This window comes from Vulpes vulpes, chromosome 11 (genome assembly GCF_048418805.1).
Source record: "Vulpes vulpes isolate BD-2025 chromosome 11, VulVul3, whole genome shotgun sequence".
In the NCBI taxonomy this organism is placed as follows: Eukaryota; Metazoa; Chordata; class Mammalia; order Carnivora; family Canidae; genus Vulpes; species Vulpes vulpes.
In genome coordinates, this window is record NC_132790.1 from 62,820,161 (window position 1) to 62,846,206 (window position 26,046).

The window sequence follows — 26,046 nt, forward strand, 5'->3', positions numbered from 1 at the left end:
GAAATTGCTTACTTCATTAGCCATACAGGATAAAGCCATGGACCATCTTTAAAAAATCACTAAAAGGATGTTGCAAAATAATACTTAATTCTTGCTGTGAAAGATATTTCACACTATATCATTTAATGAAAAAAAAAACATTCAATATAATCCTTTTTTAAAGAGAATGTGTTGTGCATAGAAAAGATATCAGCACAGACCCTGTGTGGTAATATTATGGGTGACATTTATTTTCACAATAAGTATAATCACCATCTGTCACCGTACAATGTTATTACAATATTTTTGACTATATTCCCTATCCTGTATTTTTCATCTCCATGACTTACTTTATAATTAGAGTTTGTACCTCTTAATCCCCTTTATCTATTTTGCCCATCACACCCTCCCCACCTCCCTTCTGGCAACCACCAGTTTGATCTCTGTATTTAAGAGTCTGTTGTTTGTTCATTTGTTTTGTTTTTTAGATTCCACACGTAAGTGAAATCTTATGGTATTTGTCTTTCTCTGTCTTATTTCACCTAGCATAGTACCCTCTAGATCCATCCATGTTGTCACAAATGGCAAGTTCTCATTCTTTTTTATGGCTGAGTAATATTCTCTCTATCTATATAGATAGATAGAGGAAATATATATAATTCTTTCTCTTTCTCTCTCTTTATATATATATAAAACCTATATATATATATATAGGTTGTATAATACTAAATATGTATAAATGTATGTAGATATATGTACATATATACATATATGTATATATTATATATTGTTATATCTATATATATACATAAAGTAGATATATAGGTTGCATACTACATATATATGTATAAATGTATGTAGATATATATACATATATAAATATATGTAAATAAATAAACATATATGTATATATACATACAAACCAGACACATCTTTATTCATTCCTCCATGGATGCATGCTTGAGTTGCTTCCATATCTTGGCTATTGTAAGTAATGCTGCAGTAAACATAGGGGTACACATATCTTTTTGAATTCGTGTTTTCATTTTCTTGGGTAACTATGTAGTAGTAGAGTTACTGAATCATATAATATTTCTATTTTTAATTTTTTTGAGGAAACTTCATACCATTTTCCACAGTGGTTACATCAATTTACATTTCTGTCAAGAGTGCACAGTGTTCCCTTTTCTCCATATCCTCACCAACTCTTTGTTTCTTGTCTTATCAATACTAGCCATTCAGACTGGTGTTAGGTGATATCTCATTGTGATTTTGATTTGCATTTCTCTGATGACTAGTGATTTTGAGATCTTTTCATGTGTCTGTTGGCCACCTGCATGTCTTCTTCAGAAAAATGTCTATTGAGGTCCTCTGCTATTTTAAGAAATTTTAATTCCAGTATAGTTAACATACAGCATTATATTAGTTTCAGGTGTACAATATAACAATGTCAATTCTATAGGTACTCAGAGCTCACCATGGTAAATGTACTCTTTAATCCCCATCACATATTTCACCCATCCCGCCATCCACCTGCCTTCTGGTAACCATTAGTTTGTTCTCTAAAGAGTCTGTTTCCTGGTTTGTCTCTCTTATCTGCTTTTTTTCCTTTATTCTTTGCTATGTTAAATTCCACATGAGTGAAATCATATAGCATTTGTCATTCTCTGATTTACTTCGATTAACATTATGATCTCTAGATCCAGCTATGTTGTTGCAAATGACAAGATTTCATTTTTTTTGTACTCTTCCCTTTTTTATTGATTTTTTTTTTTTGGTATTGAGTTGTATAAATTCTTTATATACTTCGGATATTAATCCCTTAGCAAATATATCATTTGCAAATATCTTCTAGTCAAAGGTTTGACTTTTTGTCTCCTTTGCTGTAAAAAAGCTTTTCATTTTGTTGTAGTCCCAATAGTTTATTTCTGCTTTTGTTTCTCTTGTCTGAGGAGACCTATCCCTAAATACCTTGCAAAAGGAGTTGTCTGAAAGAATACTGCCTCTGTTTTCTTTTAGGAATTTTATGGTTACAGATCTCACATTTAGGTCTTTTATTATGGTGACTCCTTAAAGGCAGAGACTGTTTCCTATGGCCCTGAGCTTTCCCAGAGTTAAAAACCCACTGATGTTTAAAGTACCCATAATTAAGTCCTTTTGATTTTAAAAACTCCTGAAGTTACGCCCCACTGCTTTTCAAAGCCCAAGGTTATGGGGACTCATTTCCCAATGCATCTCCAACTCCTACTCTGTGCCTGGAATGCCCAGTATGGGGTCTAATCCTCTTGTTTCTCTGTGCTTGTGGTGTCCCTCCACATTGTGGTTAGTCTCCTGGGGGTTTGGTTTTCAATTGCACCTTTGCCCCTCCTTCTCTTTTTGATGTGACCTCCTCTCTATGATTAAATGTGGGAAGTCTATTCCTCTGGTTGTTTTCTGGGTTAGTTGCACTGATGTGGCTACTACATGAGTGTGTTTATGGGACAAGGTGAGCTCAGGATCCAGCTATTCTGCTGTTTTCCTCTTTTTTTTTTTTAACTTAAGGCAAACTTTATTTAGTCTTCTTTTTAAATCAATCTAGTTTAAAAACAATGGGTTGTTTTTAACAACATGGGTTGAGGTTAAGAGAGAGCTTCCACAGACACAGGAGACAGAATGGGCTTTGGCAGGGCCCTGAGAGTCACATCTTCTCTATCTTGAAAATGAGGTTGTCACAGATTCAGGTCACTTCATCATTTCTCTTAGTCCTTTGCTCAACAGTTTCTCCAGCGAGTAGATGCACACTGTTCCTTTCAGAGGCTCCTCTGTAAGGTCAAGGCGTCTGCTGGGGCTCTGCTCCAGCGCTGGGCAATTTCATTTGTCAGCTTGAGTTTCTTTGTGTGTGTGTATGTGTGTGTGTGTCCATTTTCCTTTTTTTATTATTATTTATTTATTTATTTATTTATTTATTTATTTATTTATTATTTTTTATTGGAGTTCAATTTTGAGTTTCTCTCCTGCATGAGCCTTCAATGTTTGGTACCTGAGGCCTTCTTTTTCAATTCTTACCATGTAATTCTCAACACTCACCTTTAGCAATTCTTCATTTGGGCGATAATCTTTGATCACTTCCTTCTATTTCTCAAACAGCTTGAGATGTGGTGTTCAGGTTTGCAGTCTGTTGGCCCTTTTCTTTCAGAACCTTCGGGACCTCGGCTTTGGCAAGTTCCTTCTGTTTCTGAGCCTCTTCCATCCCCTGATAAGAGAACCCCTCAAACCTGGCCATGATCTTCTCCATCTCCAGATTATTTTGTGGAACGCCTCACACCTGCTTCTCAGCAACAGGTTCTCACTTTGCGTGGCTTCCGCAGCTGCATCCAGATCCTTACAATTATAGAGCCTGGAAGTCCAGAATCTCTCTGAGGCCTCTCTTCTTTGCTTGCACATGACTGCCTTCTCACTGTGTCCTCACATGGCCTTTTCTCTGTGCATGTGTATTACTGGTATTTCTGCTATAAGACAGGTTAGATTGCATTAGGACCCACCCTAATGACCTCACTTTAAGTTAATTACCTCTTAAAGGCCCTGTCTTCTAATATAGTCACATTCTGAGGTACTGGAGGTTAAGACTTCAAAATATGAATTTGGGGAGAACATAGTTCATTCCATAACAGTGGGTGTACCAGCCAACAGCCCCATCTAGGCCTTCAGCTGACAACCAGTAGCAGTTGCCAGATGTAAATGAATGATCTCAAGGTGATTCCAGCCTCCAGCCTTTAAGCCACACCTCAATTGATGCCCTAGATATCATAGAGCAGAAATAAGTTGTTCCTGATGTGTCTTTAAATTTTTGACCTACAGAAACCACAATAAGTAATAAGTGATTTTTGTTATTTTCAAACCACTAAGTTTTAGAATGTGGTTATATCGTAGCATTACATAATTAATAACTTCTTGTAATAGTTATCTACTGCTGCATAACAAGTCACCCCCAAATTGAGTGGTTTAAAACAACAGTAATCATTTATTGGATCTCACAGTTTCTTGAGGTTTAGAATTGGAAGTGACTTAGCTGATTGGTTCTGCCTCAGGGTCTCATAAAGTTGCTGAAAGCTGACTGAGACAGGAGGATCTGCTTCCAAGGGGGTTAGCTCACTTGGCTGGAAAGTTAGTCTTTCTCCATGTGGGCTTCTCTGTGCAGCTCTTGAGTGTCCTCATGGCAAAGTGGTTTGCTCCCTTGCCCCCCTGAACTAGTGATCTGAAAGACCAAGGTAGAAGAACACCTTTTGTGACCTAGCTTCAGAAATCACACAAAGTCACAATTCGCAATTAGTGTGGGAGAGGACCATGAAAGGGTGTGAATACCAAGAGACATGGCTCTTTAAGGACCTTCTTGGAGGCTGGCTACCACAATAATTAGATATACCATCTATTCAGTACCTATTATGTACTTGACTTTAGATGGAAATGATTCCATTTAATCCTCACTACCACCTTTATATAGCAGATTATATTTGTCCCTAGTTTATAGATGAGAAAATTGAGGGCTAATAGTCACTAAATATCTTGCCCAATGCCATGTAGCTAGCAAATGGAGGAGGGAGATGGAACGTAGCCTGAGGTGGCTCCCTACCAGCCTCTCTTTTCTCTCCCACTCCACTTTCATCCCTTCTAGGCCCTGTCTTTCCTCCAGAAGTTGTGTAAATTCCTGCAGTGTTTATCCCGCCTTACCCCCATCTTCTAACCTTGCTTTCACTGTCCTCATTCACTGTGGCCCTCCAGAAACCTATTGTAACTTGAAACCTATGCATTTATTAGCATCTTTAAAAGGAATCCTCAGACTCAAAGCAAATGAAGAAACCGGAAGCCAGAGCATCTCAGTGGCATCTGTGCCCAGACCAAAAAATGAGGGAAGGCCCAGAAGAGCTGAATTGAGAGAAGAGGCAGACAAGGAGAGCCCTTCTAGCCAGCCATTAATCCAGGGCTGCTTTCTCCAGATATGGCCACAGAATGAGGTTTCGAAGGGCTTTAAAAATGCTTCCTAAAATTTAATAATTATTTTTAAGAAAATTTCATTTCTGTAAGACTTTTTTATTTTATGTTTTAAATTCAGGGTTATATTTGCCCATCTCAGTGTTGGCACCATAGGCAGTTTTGCTAGCATTTGAGTTTACTGAGTCTGTTTGCCATGGAGATACTCCATTTTGCCTCCCACAATGAGCATTTACAGCTAGCTTGAGCAGGAGGTGTAATCAGGGCTTTCTTAAGGCTCCCCCACTGTGCATTGGCTCCTATTGATAATTAAATGCTACCTAGGGAAAAGGATATTTAAGACATTTATTTCCTGAAATTGAAGCTTAAGTGATTGCATTGCCTTTAGGAACTTTAAGTTTTGGGGGAAGAATGTAAAATTTGCATAATTCAGAATCGTATCATTCCTTATTTTCTCATCACCAACACTGCCCTTTACCTTTTGCTCCTGCCAGTGACTGTTACTTGACTTGTCCAGCCTATGCAGGTTTGCGTAAGACTTTATTCTAAATTTGACAGAAAAGTAAGATACATCCTTGAGTGGCAAATGCCACTTACAGTGTACTGTACTTAAGAGTACATTGAAAAAATGGTACATTTAGTACACATACCTGGGAAATTACATGACTGAGAACGCCATGAACTGGCCTCCCCTCACTCTACAGGATTGTCCTGGGTCACTTGCTTGTCTCTGGTGGTTCTCTTGCTCAGAGAGATGGCAGCCACCCCCTGAATACAGCCGCTTCTGAAATCTCCAACTCAGTAATTTACTTCACTTTCTCCAGCCTCACATCTTGAATTTCTTGGAGAATAATTTCACTGGACACTTAAATGGTCAAAAATAGAGTACATCGGCCAAGTGAAATAATCAAACAGAAAAAGACAAATACTGTGTGATCTCACATATATGTAGAATCTAAAAAAAGAAAAGAATCACAGATACAGCGGACAGATTGGTGGTTGCCAGAGACTGGAAGTAGGGAATGGGCAAAGGGTGAAGGGAGTCAAAAGGCACAAAATTCCAGTTATAAAATACAGGGATGTAATGTACAGCATGGTGACTATAGTTAGTAATACCATATTACATACTGAAAGTTGTTGAGAGAACAGACTTTAAAAGTTCTCATCACAAGAAAAAAATCCTGTAGCTATGCATAGTGATGGATAATAACTAGACTTACTGTGGTGATCATTTCACAATATATATAAATGTTGAATCATGTACACATGAATGCTTTATATCAATTATACCTCAATAAAAAAATAAATGCTGAAAAACATCAGATACATCGTAATACCTAATGTTAATAAGAATATGAAGGGAAAGGTGCTATCATACACTGTAAGTGAGAATGTGAATCAATGCGAATCAAGGACTGTTTTGGGCTGTTTGCACCAGAGGACTGACTACTTAAGGTAGCTTAAATCAATTAAGACTTTGTTCACATCTGAGAAATAGCCCAGAGCTGTTTGAAATCTCTATGTGGGCTATCAAGGACCCAGACTTAGCTGGTCTTTCTGCTCCTCTATCCTTAGTGCATGGCTTTCATCATCCAGGTCACAAGAAGGCTGCTATAGCTCTTGCCATACAATAGATACCCATGTAAGAAGTGGAGGAAGGGCTTGGAAACAAAAGGAAATTTCCTAGAAGTCTTAACTTCTGCTTACATCTTATTGGCCACCTCTATCTTCAAGAGAGTTGTAGAAGTGAAGCCTTTTTTTTATTATTAAGAGAGTAAGGGAATAATGAATATTGGGTAGATTACTAGCACCTTCTGCTATGAAGTTCAGCTTTTTTGGAGGACAACGCCGAAACAGCTATCAAAATTTAAAAATTTATATGCTGTTTACCTCTTGACTCAGAAATTGCCCCAGCTAGGAATTTATCCTGGAGATGTGTTCTCATATGTGTGCATATGCTTACCCCTTAACAAGGTGTTACTTGCAGCAGGAAAGGACTCATGGAAATGCATTTCACTAAGTGCAGTGTCTCAGTAAATGTCAAGCTCTGGCCCACCACATTCCCAAGGAGGAGGTGGGTAGCAACAGGAAGCAGAAGTGAGGGTGGGGTCTCTAAAGCCAAAGAACAAAAGTAGGGAGAGGAGCACAGATGTTTCCCTGCAGCACCCCAAAATAGCCACTTAACAGGGAGTGAGAGGATAGGCAAATCATCTCTGAGACTAAAGAGGGTTACTTAGGTCTGTAAATAGCTGTCTTACTTTTGTACTCTTCTGGGTAGAAGAAGCAGGGGAAGCTGTTAACACTTAAGACTCTTGAAGACAATTGAGTCAACTCTTCATCTTCAGTGGAGGAAGTGGAGATTGAGAGGTGTAGAAGCAGTGGTGATGGAAGTCTTCTGGGTCTGCTTGCTGGAGACTGCTTGCTTTATGATAGATTCTCAGACATTTTGAGCTCATCATGGTTACTCTACTGAGAGCAGTCATCCCTTAGTGTCATGCTCCATACTCAGAGGTGCAGCCAGTGGCACTAAATTGGCATTTCATGAAGGGGGCTGCTGAGTCCTCCAGAAACTTGAGCTGAGTCTTGAAGGGCCCCTGCCTGATTGTAAAGACACAGCACTAATAGCTCAGAGCAAAGGGCTTCCCTGGTGGCTCCATTCACCAAAGGTTCCTTCTAAGTGAAAACCTGAAAAGACCCTTGGAAAGAATTGTTGGAGATGTGTATGGGAATAGCTCCATCTATAAGGAGGAATAAGTCTTGAGTTATCATCTGACTACAGCTTTGTATTTTCTCCAAATTAATGAGGCATTTGGAGAGGGGATCAAAGTGTTATAGATACAGTGGGAAGAAGGACAGGAAGACAGGAATTGTCATTTTTATAGCCCTGACTGTTCAAATAGCCACTGTGAGATGGGCATTTTCATTGAGAGTCTTCCTGTGAAGTATTATTAATTCATACTATGTTACGCATAATGGTAGGGAACACATATGCTGAAAATAACTGGTGCCTCCCCCACCCTCCTCTCTCCCCATGGAAACCTCAAAGGCCTCAGCAGGTAGGGGCAGAGTATCATCACCTGGGACTTCTTTTCACCTTTTCCTTCTACCTGACTCAAACACTCCACTCTGGAGTCTTTTTCAGCTGAGAGATACATTTTATGAGGAAGCAGGGATGGTTTGGAAATCTTTTGGCATGTGTTATGGTGAGGAATTTCAGCAACTTGAAAGAAGCAGAGCCAAATGAAATTCCAACACAGATGGTTCTGTCAGATGAATCTGGGGGCTTTCCCCTGGCAGTCTCGGGATAACACTGTGAGGTTGTTCTGGGTCCACTCCGTCTATGCAAAAGAGCTTGCTGCCCTCTCCACTTGCCTACCACAGGCACTGTCCAAATGCTGTATCTGTGCCAGGCACTGTGCTGAACACTGGGAATAAAAAATGAGGCAGGACTGGGTAGGTCTGTCCAGCAAACCCTGGCTTGTCCCCAGAGGAGCCATGGCCTGGAAAATTCTGCTGAGAAAGGCTGTGAGCATTTAGAAAGACTGCAACAGAACACAGAAGCAAGGCTTTGAAGAGAAAATGTGATGAAGAAGAGAAGACTGGATGTGGAGAAGGCTGTAAAGGGAGAACCGTGAGCATTTCTTGTATTTGCCCACCCAGCATCTACTCTTTCTGTAAATCTTCTCCTTGGAGTTCTTATGGAAAAATATCCTTCTGGTACCTCAGTTCAGTGGTTCCAGTAGGCTAGCCTTGTCCTCAGTGCCAAGGGTGGGATATGAACCAATCATAGTAATCTACTCTTTGACCATGGTATTCAGTTCAGAAGTGGGCATTAAGCCTCATTTCTAGGACTGGTATTGTATCTCCTGGGAAAGAGAAATGGCCTCTTCCCTCTGGGGTCATTAAGGTGTAAGCTTGGAAATGCCAAGAGGTACCTTGGTGAGACCCTACTGGAGAATAAAAGAATAGAAAGAAAGTAAGAGAGTGAAGGACCACTCAAGCCCCTGGATCCAGCCAGACTTGAAGCTAAAAGTCCTGAGCTTTTCAGAAACAACTAATCAATTCCTCCTCTCCTTTTTTTTTTTTTTTTCTTTTTGCTTGATCCAGTTAGGGTAAAACTTCCATCATGGTTAGAAATGAGTCAATCTATAAAGGTAAGGTATTGGAAAGGGACAGAAAAGTACTGTCTCCCTTTTCCCATCCTTCAAGTTCACAAAAGATTAAGAAGCTGCCTTCAGAGGGCTCTAGGGAGTAAAGAACACCAGCTAAGGATGTGACTGGAGCAACATAGTCGTTGTTCTCCTACAATGTTGCTGATAGATTGTAAAAGAGGGACCCCACACCTGAAGAACAAGAAGAAAGGAGATGGGAGAGCAGAGAGTCACATCGGAGTGTGCACAAAGGCCAGGGGAAACTAGCTCAGAGAAAATCTTCAACTCTGCAATGCCCACGAGGAGGTTAAGGGAGCCTTCTCTTGGGACTGCACAGCACAGGGGCTTTCCCTCTTTTCATGCATTACTTGCTGGTTTGTGTTTACCATGTGCTCTTTCTTGGTACTTTAACTTGGCTTGGTGGACAGCTCATTATGAATAGAGTTGTTGGAAGGCAATATTTGGAGTTTAGGCTTTGAGGTCAGATTGGACCACGAACGCTGACTTGTTATGTGACTGAGGGACTTGCATCCTCATGAATCAGTCCAAACTAGGAACTTGGCCCCTTCACTAGTTTTCCTCATAAAACCTCACATAAAGCATTTGTAAGCATAACAGAGGAACAGACTTTATTAAAGAAGAAGCCTAAGTTAGGACATGCCAGGGTACCTGGGTGGCATAGTTAGTTGAATGTCTGACTTTAGAGTTTGGCTCAGGTCATGATCTTAGGGTCCTGAGATAGAGCCCCATGCTCTCTCCTTCTCTCTCTGCCCCTCCCCACATTTGCTCATGCTCTCTCTTTCTCCCTTGAATAAATAAATCTTAAAAAAAAAAAAAAGGTTGTACGATACACCGCATGGCAAACAATATCCAAAGTAGACGCTCTTCATCTGTAACCACCAGGAAGCCTCTCTTGGCTTTTCTTCCCTTGCCCAGTGTGCAGTCAGCCAGCCCACTTCTCTTCCCCTTCCCACCTTCCCCTCCCCCTTTTCCTCTCTTCCTCTCCCATTGCCTTAGACTTCTCCTATGCAGTAATATCTTCTCTTTGTTTTATTCAGGGGAGCCACTGTTTCTCTCTGAAATCTCAGCACTAGTTAGCACCCAGGGCCTGGAGGCCTCAACTTCTGTCCTGTATCAGAAGGGATTTTAGTAACAGACTCTTAATTATAGAGAACAAACTGATAATTATGGGGGGGGGGTGCACAGAGTGGGAAGGTGAAACAGGTGATGGGGATGAAGAAGTGCACCTGTGATGAGCACTGGGCGATGTACCGAAGTGTTGAATCACTTGATTGTAACCTGAACCACGCTGTATATTAACTAACTGAGATTAGAATAAAAACTTTAAAGAAAAAAGGTTCATAGTTGCAGACTATGAAATCCACTCTGGTTGGCTTAGGCAGAATGGGATTTGTTAAAGGATATTAGGTGACTCACACATTTCACTGGGATGATGGAGGGGCAGATTCTGAACTGGGCTTCTAGGAGCAATGCCCACAGCAACAGTGTCTGAGAACTGAGCTGCCAGGGGAATTGCTGCCTCTCCACCTCTGGGATCATGCTGCCCTGCCTTGAGGCAGAAACTACCACTTCCCCTGCCTACCATAGAGAACCAGGCTCCTCTGCCACCATTCCCCCATGCAGGAGTACTACCCCAAGGACTTCCCTTTCTTATTCCAAGTTTTATAGTGTGTATTTGCTTGATGGAGCCTGTGTCCCACATGGATCCGTAGCTCCAAAGAATGTGGGAGATGGAGTGTGTAATTCTCCATTGCCAGTGTGGACAGCATAGGAGAAGGAGGTTGAGATGATGCTGAATGAGATGTTGGTAAGTGTGGTCTTTGGTTTGTGGTCTGCTACCCTCACCAGGTGCCTCATGTAGTTGCTTTTCAAAAGATAGTCCCTTTCATAAAAGGAATTCTACTGCCAGATTTTTAAGAGCCTTTTCTCTGTTTTATTACATGGCAATGTGAAAATGAATAGAATAAAGCCGTGAAGCAATTTGCACAATATCTGTCATGTAGTAAGTGTTCAATACATGTCAACTATTAACCAGTATGGAGGCACCTTTCCAGTTGGCCCCTCAACGTTGGGGAGGAGTTGCAACTCAAGGTGCTTAAGGCGAGCAGGCAAAAAGGTTGGGATGGGGGGAAGATCCATGAATGAAAGTGGTCATCTTTAAAATTTTTTCTCCCTGTAGTCCATTCCACTTCTCCCAGAGTGTCTTTTCATTCTGTTATAACAACAAACTTCACTTAGCATCAACTCTGTTGAAACCTCTGAACAAACAAGCCCTTCACAAGACTCCAGAGTTGTCTGTCGTCCCTGACTTGGTTTTTGCTCTCTATTTCCATCAGCCTTCACCAGTTTTTAGTCTCTTATTCAGAGGCAGCATGACTGGAGAAGGCATTACATCCAGGTGAAACCTCTCAGAGCAGGATGAATGATGTCTCTGCTTTGCACGATGCCCTGGATGAGCTTGGAAGATAATAATGGAGGCTTAGTTATCTAGTTGCCCAATGAGGCTTTTTACAAACAGCCTAAACAATCTGCTTGTGCCACATACTAAGTCTAGCAACAGAACGTAGGCTGATCAGCGCACTAGTTTGTGGAGGCCTCGTTGCAGGCCAGTTGACTTCCCCCCAGATGCTATATGGAACAGCAGTGCCCACTGTTAGAAATCTCCCACTGAAGTCGAGAGGAAGCCCTGAGCTTCTGCTTCACATGGGAAAGAAACACTGTTCTTCAACGGCTTCCTTCATTCAGCAAACACTGTGCAGTATATTATTTTGGATACTTATCAGTATTTTGGGGGATCTTCAATGTGTATTTTCAGGCTACATAACCTCAGAGAAGGCATTTGGGCCAAATTACATCATCAAAGACCAGACTAAAGGCTTACTGGCTTTGCTTCCTTTATTTTGGGAAAACTCTTCTTGTCTGATTGAATCTAGCTGATTCACAGCCAAGCTGGATGGAGGCAATCATCTGACAGACATTTTAGATGATTCTAGAGGAAAAAGACATCCCTTGTTTGTCCTACTCTCATCAGACTGTCATCATTCCTTCCCTGATTTATAGGAAAAATTGCCAGTCCTTGGCCTGACTTTGAGGAGTGTAGGAGGAGGCCATGTTCTTGAACTTGCTGTATCCCATATTTTGTTCTTTGATCCTGACTTGTGAAAGAGACATTTTGTAAGAGCAAAAATAGTAATAAGGCTGACTTGGGTGTGTAACCTAAAGAGCAAATAATCTCACTGGTACGTTAAGATTCACCAGTTCAGAAGAGGAAGATTATTCCTGAAGATGAGGGAGGAAATTCTTTTTTTTTTTTTTTAGTTATTTTTTTTATTGGAGTCCAATTTGCCAACATATAGCATATCACCCAGTGCTCATCCCGTTAAATGCTGCCCTCAGTGCCCATCACCCAGTCACCCCAACCCCCTGTCCACCTCCCCTTCCACTACCCCTTGTTCATTTCCCAGAGTTAAGTGTCTCTCATGTTCTGTCACCCTCACCGATATTTCTCATTTTCTCTCCTTTCTAGGGAGGAAATTCTTAAACCAAAAATAGCTTGTTAGAACAGAAAAGTTATTCCTTCCCCAGGGCAGGGAAGGGAGTCCAATACAGGCTACTGATTTTCCGCACCTGCCCTTTGAAGTTTTGTACATAGAGCTTCCTCCATATTCCTCCCCCAATTCCAGGTCTTCAAAGCCTGATTAATTAACACTCTAGATGCTGCATAAACACTGTTCAGTTAATCCACACCTACAAGGACCTGTTTATGACTTCCACTTATTGTATCACTCTCTTAAATTGGGTTTCCCCAAAATAAGAATTTGAGGGCAAGCAGTTTATTTCAGAGGTGGTTCTAGGAAGCTACTGCCAGGAAACGGAGAAGTAAGACATGGTAAGGGGCAGAAGCCAATGTAGGATAAATTCGGAAATGGTGGTTCAGTCCCAATGGGGAACTCTGGGGACTGCATAGAACACTCCTCTAAGTTATGTTCCCCAAATTGGAGAGGAATGGAGGATTTTTCTCCTTCAACTCATCCACTTTGGCAGGAGCTATTTTTTTTATGATTTTTATTTGTTTATTAGAGAGAGAGAGAGCCAGAGGAGGAGCAGAAAGAGAGGGATAAGCAGACTCGGTGCTGAGCACAGAGGCTGATGCTGGGTTTGATCCCACAACCCTGCAGACACAACCTGAGCCAAAATCAGGAGTTGGACGATTAACTGACTGAGCCACCCAGGTGCCCCAGCAGGAGCTATTTCTAAGAGTCTCATCTTCACCTTCTTCACCTGTGGAGAAAGCCCTCAGAGGAGAATCCCAGGTATGTTCCTTAGGAAGCCTTCATTGTACAAAGGAATTAGGAAAGGCTAGGGGGGATGTGGGTCAGCACCACAGCATCTGCTGTACTTTCCCTACTTTATCCACAGTCATCACACTGTATGAAGCCCTGTGCCAGATATTATAGCTGCAATGGAGAGCAACACAGATTTACTATCTGTGATCCCCTGGAGCCTAAAATCTAACAGAGAAATCCAATGTTAATTAAATAAGTATGCCAGTATATAATAAAATCAGTGAATAGGTGAGGTGAAAATAACTAAGAGCTCTGAGAGATGATGATAGGAAAACATACTCTAGTTTAAGGAATTATGGAGGGCTTCTTTGAGGAAGATGTGGATGTTAGGGATAGTAGGGGTATGGGAAGAGCATTTCAGGCAGACCAAATAGTATGTGCAAAGGCCCTGGGGTACCAGGGACCATAGTCATGGAATTGGAGATCAGAGAGCAAAAGGGAGATTTGGGGCTAAATAAGGCTAAAGAGATAAGCATGAAGTAGAGTGTGCAGTGCTATGTAAGCTGTGCTTGGGTCTTAGTTTCTAATAGCAATAGAAGCCATTGAATGTTAAGCTAGGAAGTGATATAATTAAAAATTTTAAAAGATAGATTTTTTTTTTAAGAAGAAAAGATAGCTGTTGGGCAGAGAATGGTTCAGACAGGAAAGAGTGGAGGAAGAGTTGATGATGGCATTTCTGCTTCAGCCAAAATAGAGGAACAGGGACCTGAATTATTCTCCAGCCTGTGATATGACAAAGCACATGAAATCAAGGTTTTTAAGACATTGGCCATCAGTCAGTAAAGCACAGTGATCCCTGAGAGAGAGTAAACAAATGCTACAGAGTTTACAGTTACCCTAGCTTACTGCATAGATAGTTTATAGGCTGCAGTGCAAGGAGAAGGAAACCAGGCAGATAGTTGAGTTAAGAAGACAAGGCTGGAAGTCTTGGGAAGCCAGAGCAGCGAGAGTTCAAAGGACAGAATACTAGAAAAGAGGGATCTCAAACAGAGGGTTGGGGAGAGTTCTAGAGCACTGCATAGTGTCCCCCTGGAATTTCCAGTTGAGTTTTTTTTTTAAAGATTTTATTTATTTACTCATGAGAGTCACACACAGAGAAAGAGGCAGAGACACAGGCAGAGGGAGAATCAGGCTCCATGCAGGGAACCCGATGTGGGACTCGATCCCAGGTCTCCAGGATCACACCCTGGGCCAAAGGTGGCGCTAAACCCCCGAGCATCTGGGTTGCCCTCAGTTGAGTATTAATCAGTATATGAGGAAACTCAGAGGCCAAAGAAAGAACCATGTGAAAGGATTAGAGGGGAGAGTGCCCAGGCTTACAGAGGGCTGGGAGATCACAAACTCTGTCTGATTAATAAGACAAATGGACAGAAAATCAGTAAAGATACAGATGACTTGAATAACCTACCAACCTGACCTAACATATTTATCAAATACCCGGCCCAACGATAGTAGATTAATTTCTTTCAAGTGAGCATGGAACATTTACCAAAACAAATAATATTCTGGTATATAAAATAAGATTCAATAAATTTAAAAAGATTGAAGTTAAAAGTAAGTTCTTTGACTACAGTGCAATTAAATCAGAAGTCAATGATGGAAACATACCTAGAAAGTCCCCCAAATTTTTGAAACTAAATAAGATACTTCTAAATAACTCGTGAATCAAAAAGGAAGTCAGAAAATATTAACAGAATGAAAACAAAAACCCAACATACTAAATTTGTGAGATGCCACTAACATCCTAATTCTTAGGAAGAAATTTATAGCATGAAAGGCCTAGATTTTTAAAAAGAAATATTTCAAATTGATGACTTTAGATGCATTTGGTGGAGGGTTGGACAGGCAAGAATAGTTTGGGACACAGGTCTCTGCTGTAAACTGGCATCTGTGACACAGTCTCATTTCCACAAGGCTTATACTACTCTAGATGTGCAAGTTTGGAAATAGGTTTTTTTTGAAAAGTGTTTGTATTTCCTTTATTGAAGCAATAATGTGTTCATTGCAAGCAAAACTAAAAACCACTCTAAGCTGAGACAATACAAGGGATCCCTGGGTGGCGCAGCGGTTTGGTGCCTGCCTTTGGCCCAGGATGCGATCCTGGAGACCTGGGATCGAATCCCATGTCAGGCTCCCAGTGCATGGAGCCTGCTTCTCCCTCTGCCTGTGTCTCTGCCTCTCTCTCTCTCTCTCTGTGTGACTATCATTAAAAATAATAATAATAAAATTAAATTTAAAAAAATAAGCTGAGACGATATAATTTTAATTATGCTTAATTTCACTAGCCAGAGAGCACCAGAGTTAGTCTTTTGCTGTATCACTTTCCAAACTGTTTTCTCTGTGTGAGTACATCAATATGCAAAATGAAGTCATACTGTACACACTGTTTTGTAACCTGCCTTTTTCACTTGCCAGTAGGTCATGAGTGTGTCTTGGTAAGAAGAGTCTTTGGGAAATGACACCAGTTCTCACAGGAATCACGGTAGTTGCTGACTCATTTGCCTTAGCCAAATCATTTTAAGTGTCTTAAAGATGAATACAAACATTTTTAAATTAAAATGTTCTATTTTTAACAAGCCTATGATTTTGTTTCCATGGGTACATGTTTTACTTAAGGTATTGGAATCCTTTGGGGTAAATCTAATTATGCCAGTAATGGGAGCTAATTGTTCACTCTCTCAGATCATAGAGAAATTATTTATTTTATAGAGGCTCAAGAAACTTTAGCAATTGATTTAGTCTAATCCTCTTATTTTATGGGTCAGAAAATTGAGGTTCAAGATAGATGGAACTGGATTTGGTTCATAAAACTGGAAAATGACACATTTTAAGACTCCAGAAATGGTTTGCACATTTTTCAAATGCTTTCATCTTGTGGGAATAGTATAATCAGAAAGATCTGAGGTGTTGTAACACTGTGACAAGATAAGGACCCCTGATGGGAACATCCAATTAAAGGCCACCCTAGATGTAACCTTCTTCCCTTTGCAGAAAGCCATACAACTCCAGTGGAAACTCTGGTCATGGGGGCTGATGACAGATTAGAATCCTGGAGGCTGGGGGTAGAGTGGGTGGGTGGGGGTGAGGTGAGATTAAGACTCGAGGAAGGGGGTGAAGGAGGGGGACTATAAAACTACATCCAGGAGGGTGCAGTAAGGGGGAAACTGGAGAGGTCAGGTGACTATCGGATCCAGGGATAAGCCAGTGATCAGGAGCTTATTCCACAAGAAACAGTAGAACATGAGGAACAAGGCAAAGCCAGGGGAACAAGTGCCAGATGTTGGAAGTATCTTTCTGAAGCAGTAGTTCTCAGTGAATTGTCCCTGACCAACAGCATCAGCACCACTTGAGAACTTGGGGGCCACCCCAGAGTTACTATAGCTGTCGTAAACAGCAATCTGGTTTTTTTAAGCAGCCCAGTGGTCCAGCACAGTGGTTCTCAATCTCTGGAGTTGGACATTTTAAAATACCCATGTCTGGGCCCTACCCCCAAACATCGATTCAGCTGTTTTCCCTGCCAAAGTTCCCAGGTGCTTCTAATGTGCTGCTGGGGGAGACCAGTAGTGTAGGTAGTTGAAAGGGGGTTGGATGGCCTCTGCTGGGTTTCCACTCTGGTTTCTCTGGGGTAACTTTCAGCTGGTACCACAAGGGACGGATGGATGATGCAGAGAGCAATTGCTGGTCCAGAAGCTCTTACCTGAGGTTTTTGGCCTTTCCCTGACTTCTTTCCTCCAGTCTCCTCTCCACAGAGTAGCACAGGGCATTTTAAAGGGGACAATTTCTCCTTACATTCAAGGAAGATATTATTCTTACCTTTCATCTAAGGGGAATTCCTGGGGGTGGCTCATGGTTTCTTCATTTGGAGAGTTGCAAGCACATGGTGATTCTCCCTGGTTCCTCATGCATAGGCAGATGAAGGCATGCGGAGATAGTGTGATGTGTCCTGAGACACTAGTCTGGCTGATGGAGGGAAACATTTATTTGAAGAGATCAGTGGCTCCACTTTTCCTTGACCTGCATTTGTCCCTAGACCTTGCTGGGAAATTCCATTAATTCTCATTATATTTGTAGCCAGAACAAGAAGACAAATGGTTGCATCTTTAAGACATGCAGCTCAGGGAACTCAGAGCCCAGGCTGTCACAGCTCACTTTGAGGTTCACCTGTAACCATGGCAACTCCATTGACACAAGTTGCCATGCAACATAATTTAATCTGGATCAGATTTTTTTTTTTTTTTTTTGAAGAAGGAATGGAAAAACACTCAGCTTTGTCTTAAGAGACTATCAGAGATGGAATCTCTGGTGATATGCTCTTAACTACCATACTCATTTAATTACTTTGCTTGTGATTTCCCTGGAGAGGTGTTTCTGTCAGGAGTAACTTCCTGGGAAGGCTGGGGAGTGTTTGCATGCAAATGGTTGGTGTTAAGGAATCCAGTGGCTCACATGACCTTGACCTGGGCCTAGGTGGAAAGATTTTCACCATGTCCCCACAAGTCCATCTTATTTCCACTATGTTAGTTCTAATGAGGGAAATTAGACTCCTCATTTCAGAGCTGGAAGGTGCTCAAATGGGAAAGGTGAAGGAGGTTAAGGCATAGATCTGAACCTACTAAGGGTTTAGGTCTTGAGTGTATATAACCAAAATTGAGGGGTCAGGGAGTAGAAAAAAGCTTAGGAGGGCTATGAAGAAAGAGATACAATCACAGAAATAATGGGAAAATCCTGTAATCTTACATTTAAATAGGAAATATTAATAACTCATTATTTCTTTTGAAGAAGTTTTTCTCAGTTGTTTGCAGAAGAGGTCAAGTAGCAATGGATTTTAGTGTCTAAATACCATTTCCCACTCAAAGGAATCAGGGCTCCTTGAGAAATGGCTGATTCCACACCTGAGGCAGAAAAGGTACCAGCTGTCCCTGAGATACATGGCTGTGCTAGAAAAGGAGGAAGCTGTCAAATATTAATGGAATCTTTTCAAAGGCACCCGAGAGTCCATTTGAGGGCCTCCCACTGGCTAAAACTGGAACTGGACGTAAGGTAGTAATGCAATAGACTATAACTGGAATTGAGAGAATTGAAAGTAAAGATCTAGGTTTATAATGACACTTAAGAAAATTTTAGTCTTGAGTTTTTATCCAGTCTTTGGATATTGCTAGGGATCCCAACAAAGAAAGGAAAAGAATCAAGCATTTGTCCTGTCTCTCTTGCATGATCTGAATTTCAGGGGAATTAAATAGTTGATGAAAGTTCATTGTAGAAGGCAGAAATATCTCTGATATTGGCCATAACAACATTTTTCTAGAAATATTTTCTGAGGCAAGGGAGATAAAAGCAAAAATAAACTTAAATAAACTTTTGGGTCTTCATCAAAAGAAAAAGCATCTGCATAGTGAGGGAAACAATGAACAAAACTAAAAGGCAACCTACTGACTGAGAGAAGATATTTACAAATGACTTAGCTGATAAAGGATTAGTATCCAAAATATATAAAGAACTTAGACGAGGGGGATCCCTCAGTGGCTCAGTGGTTTAGCGCCTGCCTTTGGCAGAGGACGTGATCCTGGAGTCCCAGGATGGAGTCCCACGTCAGGCTCCCTGCAAGGAGCCTGCGTCTCTCTCTGCCTGTGTCTCTGCCTCTCTCTCTGTGTCTCTCATGAATAAATAAATAAAATCTTTAAAAAAAAAAAAAGAACTTAGACAACTCAGCATGTGAGAAATAAATAATCCAGTTAAAAATGGGCAGAAGAAACAGACACTTCTCCAAAGAAGACATACAGATGACCAACAGACACGTGAAAAGATCCTCAGTATTACTATCACTCATCACCAGGGAAATGCAAATTAAACTACAATGGGATATCACCTCATACCTGTCAGAATAGCCAAAATAAAAAACACAGGAAACAACAACTGTTGGTGAGGATGTGGAGAAAAAGAAACTCTCTTGCACTGTTGGTCAGAATATAAAAACTGGTGCAACCACTCTGGAAAACAGTGTGGAGGTTCCTGAAAAAGTTAAAAACGGAACTACCTTATGATTCAGTTATTCTATTACTGGTTATTTACCTCAAAGATACAAAAACATGAATTCAAAGGGATACAAGTACACCAATGTTAATAACAGCATTATTTACAATAGCCAAATTATGGAAGCAACCTGAGTATCCATTGACAGATGAATAGATAAAAAAGAAGTGGTATATATACACAATGGAATACTTTTCAGCCATAAAAGGAATGAAATTTTGGCCATTTGCAATGACATGGATGGAGCTAGAGAGTATAATGTTAAGTGAAATCAGTCGGAGAAGGACAAATACCATATGATTTCACTCATATGTAGTATTCAAGAAACAAAACAAATGAGCAAAGCAAAAAGAGAGGCAGAGAGACAAACCAAGTAACAGACTCTTAAATATAGGGAACAAACTGATGGTTACCAGAGGGAAGATGGATGGGGAGTGGGTGAAATAGGTGATGGGGATTAAGGAGCACACTTGTGACGAGTACTGGGTGATGTATGGAAATGCTGAATCGCTATATTGTACACCTGAAACTAATATAACACTGTTAACTATACTGGAATTAAAGTAAAAATAAAATAAAATAAATGAAAAAAAGAAAACCAGCAAAACAAAAAACCAACAGCAAAAGAAAAAAAGTTCATTGTAAAGAATTCCAGCTAATGAATGCAGATGGAAGGATATAATTAGTAAGTCTTTTAGAGTAACTAGGTAACACTCAGCTGTGGATGCTGGAACCATTGGGTGAAATGTTGATGAGGTACTTTATAAGGGATAAATCAGGTTGATAACACTTGAATCCACTGACTGATCATAGCATTACTGAAAGTGAAACAACCAGACAATATGGGCCAGAAAGCAATCTTTGTCCCCATGGGCAGGACACCCTTTCACTTACTAGAGGTTGAGATCATAGAAGCTCTTTCCACCCTTTAGGCAGTGTCAGCAGTCCTCAGTGGGAGCCCCAGCAGGACCAGAAACATCAAGCACACCAAGTTGCTCCAAAGAGGCTCTGAATATTAAACTGTCATTGGAACCACAGCCCACAAAAGTAGGCCACAACTTATGTGCTAAAACTAGATAGAATGACTGCCTGCTATCACAAAAGAACTACATAGGAACCAGAGTCTTCTGACTTAACTAAAGTATCAAAGATGCAATAGAAGATCACCCGTCATATCAAAAATCAGAGAGACCGGGACGCCTGGGTGGCTCAGTGGTTGAGCGTCTGCCTTTGGCTCAGGGTGTGATCCTGGAGTCCTGGGATCGAGTCCCGCATCGGGCTCCGTGCAGGGAGCCTGCTTCTCCTCCCTCTGCCTGTGTCTCTGCCTCTCTCTGTGTGTGTCTCATGAATGAATAAATAAAACTAAAAAAAAAAAAACAAAAAAAACAGAGAGACCCAACTCTAATGAGAAAAGATAATTAATTGGCACCAACAACAAAATGAATCAGATGTTGATATTATCTGGCAAGGATGTAAAATCAGCCGTAAAAATATTTTAATAATAATTAAAAATTTTTCTGAAACAAAAAAATAGTACATCTCCACAAAGAAATAGAAGTTATAAAAAAATCAAATAGAAATGATAGAACTGAAAAATACAGAAATAAAGAGATGACAGAGGATCCATGAACTTCAGAACAGATCAATAGAATTTCCCCAATCTGAGGAACAGAAAGAAAATAGACTGAAAAATAAATGAAAAGAGCTGTCCTTCAGCAGGTGAGTGGTCAAACTGTGTTGCATCCTTACTGGTCCACAGCCCAAAGGAACAATCTACTGATACATGCGACAAGCTGGAAGAATCTCAGCAACATAATGTTGAGGACAAAAAGCCAATCCCAATAGGTGGCAGGCTGTGTGATTCCCTTACATAAAGGGAGAATATTTCTCAATGACAGATTAGTGAAGTAGAAACACTGATGATTGCTAGGGGTTCAGGATAGAGTTAGAGTGTTGGACATTGGCAAGACAGTGGTGGTGTGGTTATAGAAGCCAACACCAGGGATCCTTGTGATGTTAGAACTTCTTGACAGGTGGTGGATACATAAATCTACATATGGCCTAAAATTGCATAGAACCAAATAAACACACTTGACAGGATGAGCACTGGGTGTTATTCTGTATGTTGGCAAATTGAACACCAATAAAAAATAAATTAAAAAAAAAGAACCAAATAACACACACACACACACACACACACACACACACACACAGGTACAAGTAAAACTGGGGAAATCTGAATAAGATTGCCGGATTGTAACAATGTCAATACCCTGATTATGATATTGTACAATAGTTTCATTGGGAGAAACTGGGTGAAGGGTACATGGGATCCCTCTGTACTACTTCTTACAACTGCAAACAAATCTATTATCTCAAAATAAAAAGTTTGATTAAAAGAAAAGGCAGGAGGGCAGCCCAAGTGGCGCAGCAGTTTAGTGCCGCCTGCAGCCCAGGGTGTGATCCTGGAGACCTTGGATCCAGTCACACGTCAAGCTCTCTGCATGGTGCCTGCTTCTCCCTCTGCCTCTGTCTCTGCCTCTCTCTCTCTCTCTCTCTGTCTATGAACAAATACATAAAAATCTTTTTAAAAAAAGGCAGGAGGAGATTGTTATGCTGGCTAGTGGTTGTGCCAATCCTTGGTCTGTTTGCCCTTCCTCTTTCCCCTTCCTTTACTCTCTCTACATATCATCAGGGTGGTGGATCCACCCTTCAGGCTGTATTTTCCAGACATTCTTACTCTCAGGCTTCAAACCAGTCTCAGTGGGTGGAAGACAAGGAGGCAGGAAGAGAAAATACTTCCTTCACCCTCTCTGTCTCAAGTGGCCTTTCCAGCAGTGACTGACATTCTTCATGGCTCTAGCTTCTGCCAGATGAGCTTCCCTTCATCCACCCAGCCTTTGGGCTCTAGTATGCTTCCACTCTGGGGTGGATAGCTTCCTACTATTGATAAACTCTGGATTACATAACCAATCCATTTGGTTTCTCACTTCTTTTTCTGATCAACAAATTCCCTACAATGAATCTCATATCTTTAATGCTTGAGTAGTTGCTGCTTCCCTAACTGGACTCTGACTAGTATGGACAGGTTGGTCCACAAGGTCTTCCTAAAGCCAAGTTAGAAAAAGAAGGGAGTGGGCGGATTTGACCCTCAGGAACTCAACACAGCCAACATATACTCCTCTAAGAGACTGTAGTGGGTTTAATTGTGTCTCCCCAAAACATATATTGAAGTCTTAACACCAGTGCTAGTGAATGCAACATTATTTGGAAATCATGCCGATGTAGTTAAGATGAAATCATAATGGATTAGGGTAAGCCCTAAATCCAATGACTAGTATCTTTATAAGGGAATGAAGAAAGAGATTTGGATACAGAGACACAGAGAAGAAGGCCAGATGAAGAAAGTCACAGTTTAGAGTGCTACATCTATAAGCCTGGGGAACATCAAGGATTACCAGCTATTCCAGAAACTAGGAGAGAGGCATAGAGTGTCTTTAGAAGAAATTAAGTCCTCCTAATACCTTGATTTTGGAATTCTATCATCCATAATTTGAAATAAATTTCTGTTGTTTTAAGCCACCCTGTTTGTGGTACTTTGTTATGGCAGATTTAAAAAGCAGGAATAAAGGATGGATGATCCAGTGACCATGCCTGTCTAAGCCTGGTAGGACCCCAGTGTTTGTTGTTCTGTTTCCCCTGCCAAATTGGGTATGGTCGTGATGGCAGGAGGCTGTGATGATCAACAATTCAGAAGAATACTTCGTAAATCTCCGAGGGATACTGGAGAATAGTGTAGAATGCTGGCTGCTACCAAAGATGAAAAAAGGATATGTCAATGGACCCTTTATAAAAAAGACAGGAGAATCTACTTAAGTAGAGGCAAGGGTGTGTGGGATTGTGCTCTGCCTGTGTCTCCTTACCCAATCGGAGAGGACAGTGGACAGTTCACGGGCATGCTGAGAGTCCCACCATGTTGCCTGGCATTCTCTTGTTGCAAGACTGTATGGTCTGTGGAGGGGGTGGGGGCAGGAAGTTCCAGGGAGTCACTGACCACAGGCAAACTCCAACTAGTAAGGAAAAAGAGGGGGTGCATAAATATCTCCACTTCCCAGCCTCTTGGTGGGACACTTCTGAGGTGGGCTCTGCATACTTAGAGGGTCCCTAGCAGGACTGACCCCACTTACACACAGCACCAGGACCCATGGCAAATCTGATCATCATCATATTCTCTATAGGGTTTCCTCCTTTCTTGAATTCCCTCATGATGCCTTTTTGGAATCTCTTTCCAAATAAACTATTTGCACCCAAATCGTAGTTTCAGGGTCTGCTTTCAGGAGAGCCCAATGTGACACAGATCCTCTGACATGTTGAGACTGAGTGAAGTGGGGGCATAACCACTCTGAGTATCAAGCCCTGAGATATATACAAATGTCAGGGAAGATTTCCAGGAGGCAGTTTGTTTGTAAGACTTAATGTAAATACCATGTTGCTACCTTTTCTTTCATTGCCACTCCTGTTTTCTGTGTGCTTTGGTCATTCTTCAACCAGAGGAATGGATTATTAATCTAAGGTAGAAGAATCATAGACTCAAAAATCCAAAATAGAATACACTTTGTCAACAGCTAGAAGCAGGGGGAATAGGAGTGTAAGGGAAAATGAACAGATATGTCTCCCCTGGGGGAAAGTCCTACTCATACAGCTGTCAGAATAACTATCTGAAGAGGGAGCAGGCCACAAAAACAGTCTGAGCAAGATAGGGTCAAATAGCATCAAATAAGCAAATCAACCAGTCAGTATTCTTTCCAATTGCTACTGTTTCATTGCAAACCACATCAAACATAGTGACATAAAACAATACTTATTTTCCTATAACAATGGATTCAGTGCATCAGAAAAGCAGAAACACACCAAAAACAGCTGCTCTCCTCTCCAAAATATCTAGTACCTGAGCTGGGATGACCTGAAAACTGAGGGTGACAAGATAGCTGGTTTTTTTAAAACAATTGAAGACTAAGTACTTTATATCTGATGATTGATGCCAGACAGTAAATGGGCACTGAGCCAGGGCTGTCAGAAAGGACAGGTACTTGGCCTTGGGCTTCCTCACACTATGACGGCTGTGTATAAAAGAAAACAACTAAAAAAATGTCAAGCAAAAAGTATATTGCCAATTAAGAACTTCACATGTTACTCATATATGCCTTTTCCACTAACATCACAAGTTAACCGAGAACCAGAGACCCTAAATGACAACCACTACTGCCAAGAATAAGCAGAAAATATGTGGACATGAAGCCATGAGAAAAACTAACAAAGTCTGCAAAGGACAGTCCACCAGAAGAAGACAACTGGGGAAAATAAACAACTGACTAATTTAAATTATAATCACACACACACCCTTTCCCCCACAGCTACAAAGAGAGAGAGGGTGGACTGCATTGCCAAGACCAGCCTGGGTGGCTGCTGGGGCTCACCCCCAGCACGAGACACCACGTGGGACTCTGGGTGACTGGTCAGTGTGGGACCCAGTCAGAGAGTCTGACAGTCTAAACAGGTGGGGTGTGCCCATGGCCGACTTCAGGCTGCCATCCCAGCAGGATTTGGGGGGAAGTTGGGCTGCCACGTCCCTGAAGGCAATGACACCGTCCAGGACCTACCCAAGCTCCAGTGGCCCGGAAGGTCTCAGCTGGCCCCGGGCAGGCCAATGGCAGGAGTGCTGCCTCAGGACAGACCACCACCGGGTCAGGTGGGCCAGAGACCTGGCATGGGGCAAGTATGCGGTAAGGTCTGGTCAAGGGGAGCGCTGTTGGTGGTACAAGACACATGCCCCAGTCCCAGTGCTACAGTTGAGCAGGGCACATGTCCTCCCTGAGGCCCCAGCTGGGAGAGTCTGGAGGCCCTTGCCAGGGTGAGGCCAGTGGGCTTGTGGCTGGGGGCTGGGGCTGGGGCAGAAAGGCCCCTGGAATAGCACACGCCTGGGGGCCCCAATGGTTGGAGGGAGAAGCTGGGACCCCAGGAGTCACCAAGCCAAGGGGAAGCTGCCTGTTGTCATTTCACTGTACGGCCTGGGCCTCACAAAGCCGGGCTCCCTGTGCCCTGAGTCCAAGCAAGCTGGTGGGGGCCCTTCCTCCCCACCACCTGGCCGTTGCTCCTGGCCAGGGCTCTCGCGCCCCCTGCCGACAAGGCCTGAGGTACCAGGTGTGGACAGGGCCCTGGCACTGCCCAGCAGGGAGCCTGGGACCTGGAACAGGGCAGCTGTAAGGGGGAGGCAGGATGCCAGGAGCCAGGCCTCCTCAGGGAGCTGGCGGTTGCCCAGTTCCAAACCCTGTTTGATACCAGTGCGTGTATATTGCCCCTTGAAGGCCAGGCTGGAGGGAAGAGGACTGCCTTGCCAGGGTGGGGCCTGGGCAAGTGGCCTGGGCTTCCTGCCACAGGAGACACCTGGGGACCTTGGCTGCTCTAGGAGGACTGCCTTGCCAGGGGCCCTACTGGGGAGCTAGTTCTCATGGAACTAGCTGACTGGGACTGGCTTATAGCTGTGGCTGCAG

General features: G+C 42.0%; 1 protein-coding gene across 4 annotated transcripts in view; it reads right to left on the reverse strand.

Moving 5' to 3' along the window:
• POMGNT2 (protein O-linked mannose N-acetylglucosaminyltransferase 2 (beta 1,4-)) overlaps positions 1-26,046 on the reverse strand; it is a 142,922-nt gene that overhangs the window by 29,246 nt on the left and 87,630 nt on the right. For 3 of the 4 annotated variants that reach the window (XM_072726594.1, XM_072726593.1, XM_072726592.1), the window contains one exon: positions 17,279-17,425. The exons of the other annotated variant lie outside the window; for it this stretch is intronic. In XM_072726594.1, the coding sequence (XP_072582695.1) occupies positions 17,279-17,285 (7 nt within the window). In that variant the 5' untranslated portion in view covers positions 17,286-17,425. The remainder of the gene's footprint in view (positions 1-17,278; positions 17,426-26,046) is intronic. 4 annotated transcript variants of the gene reach the window in all.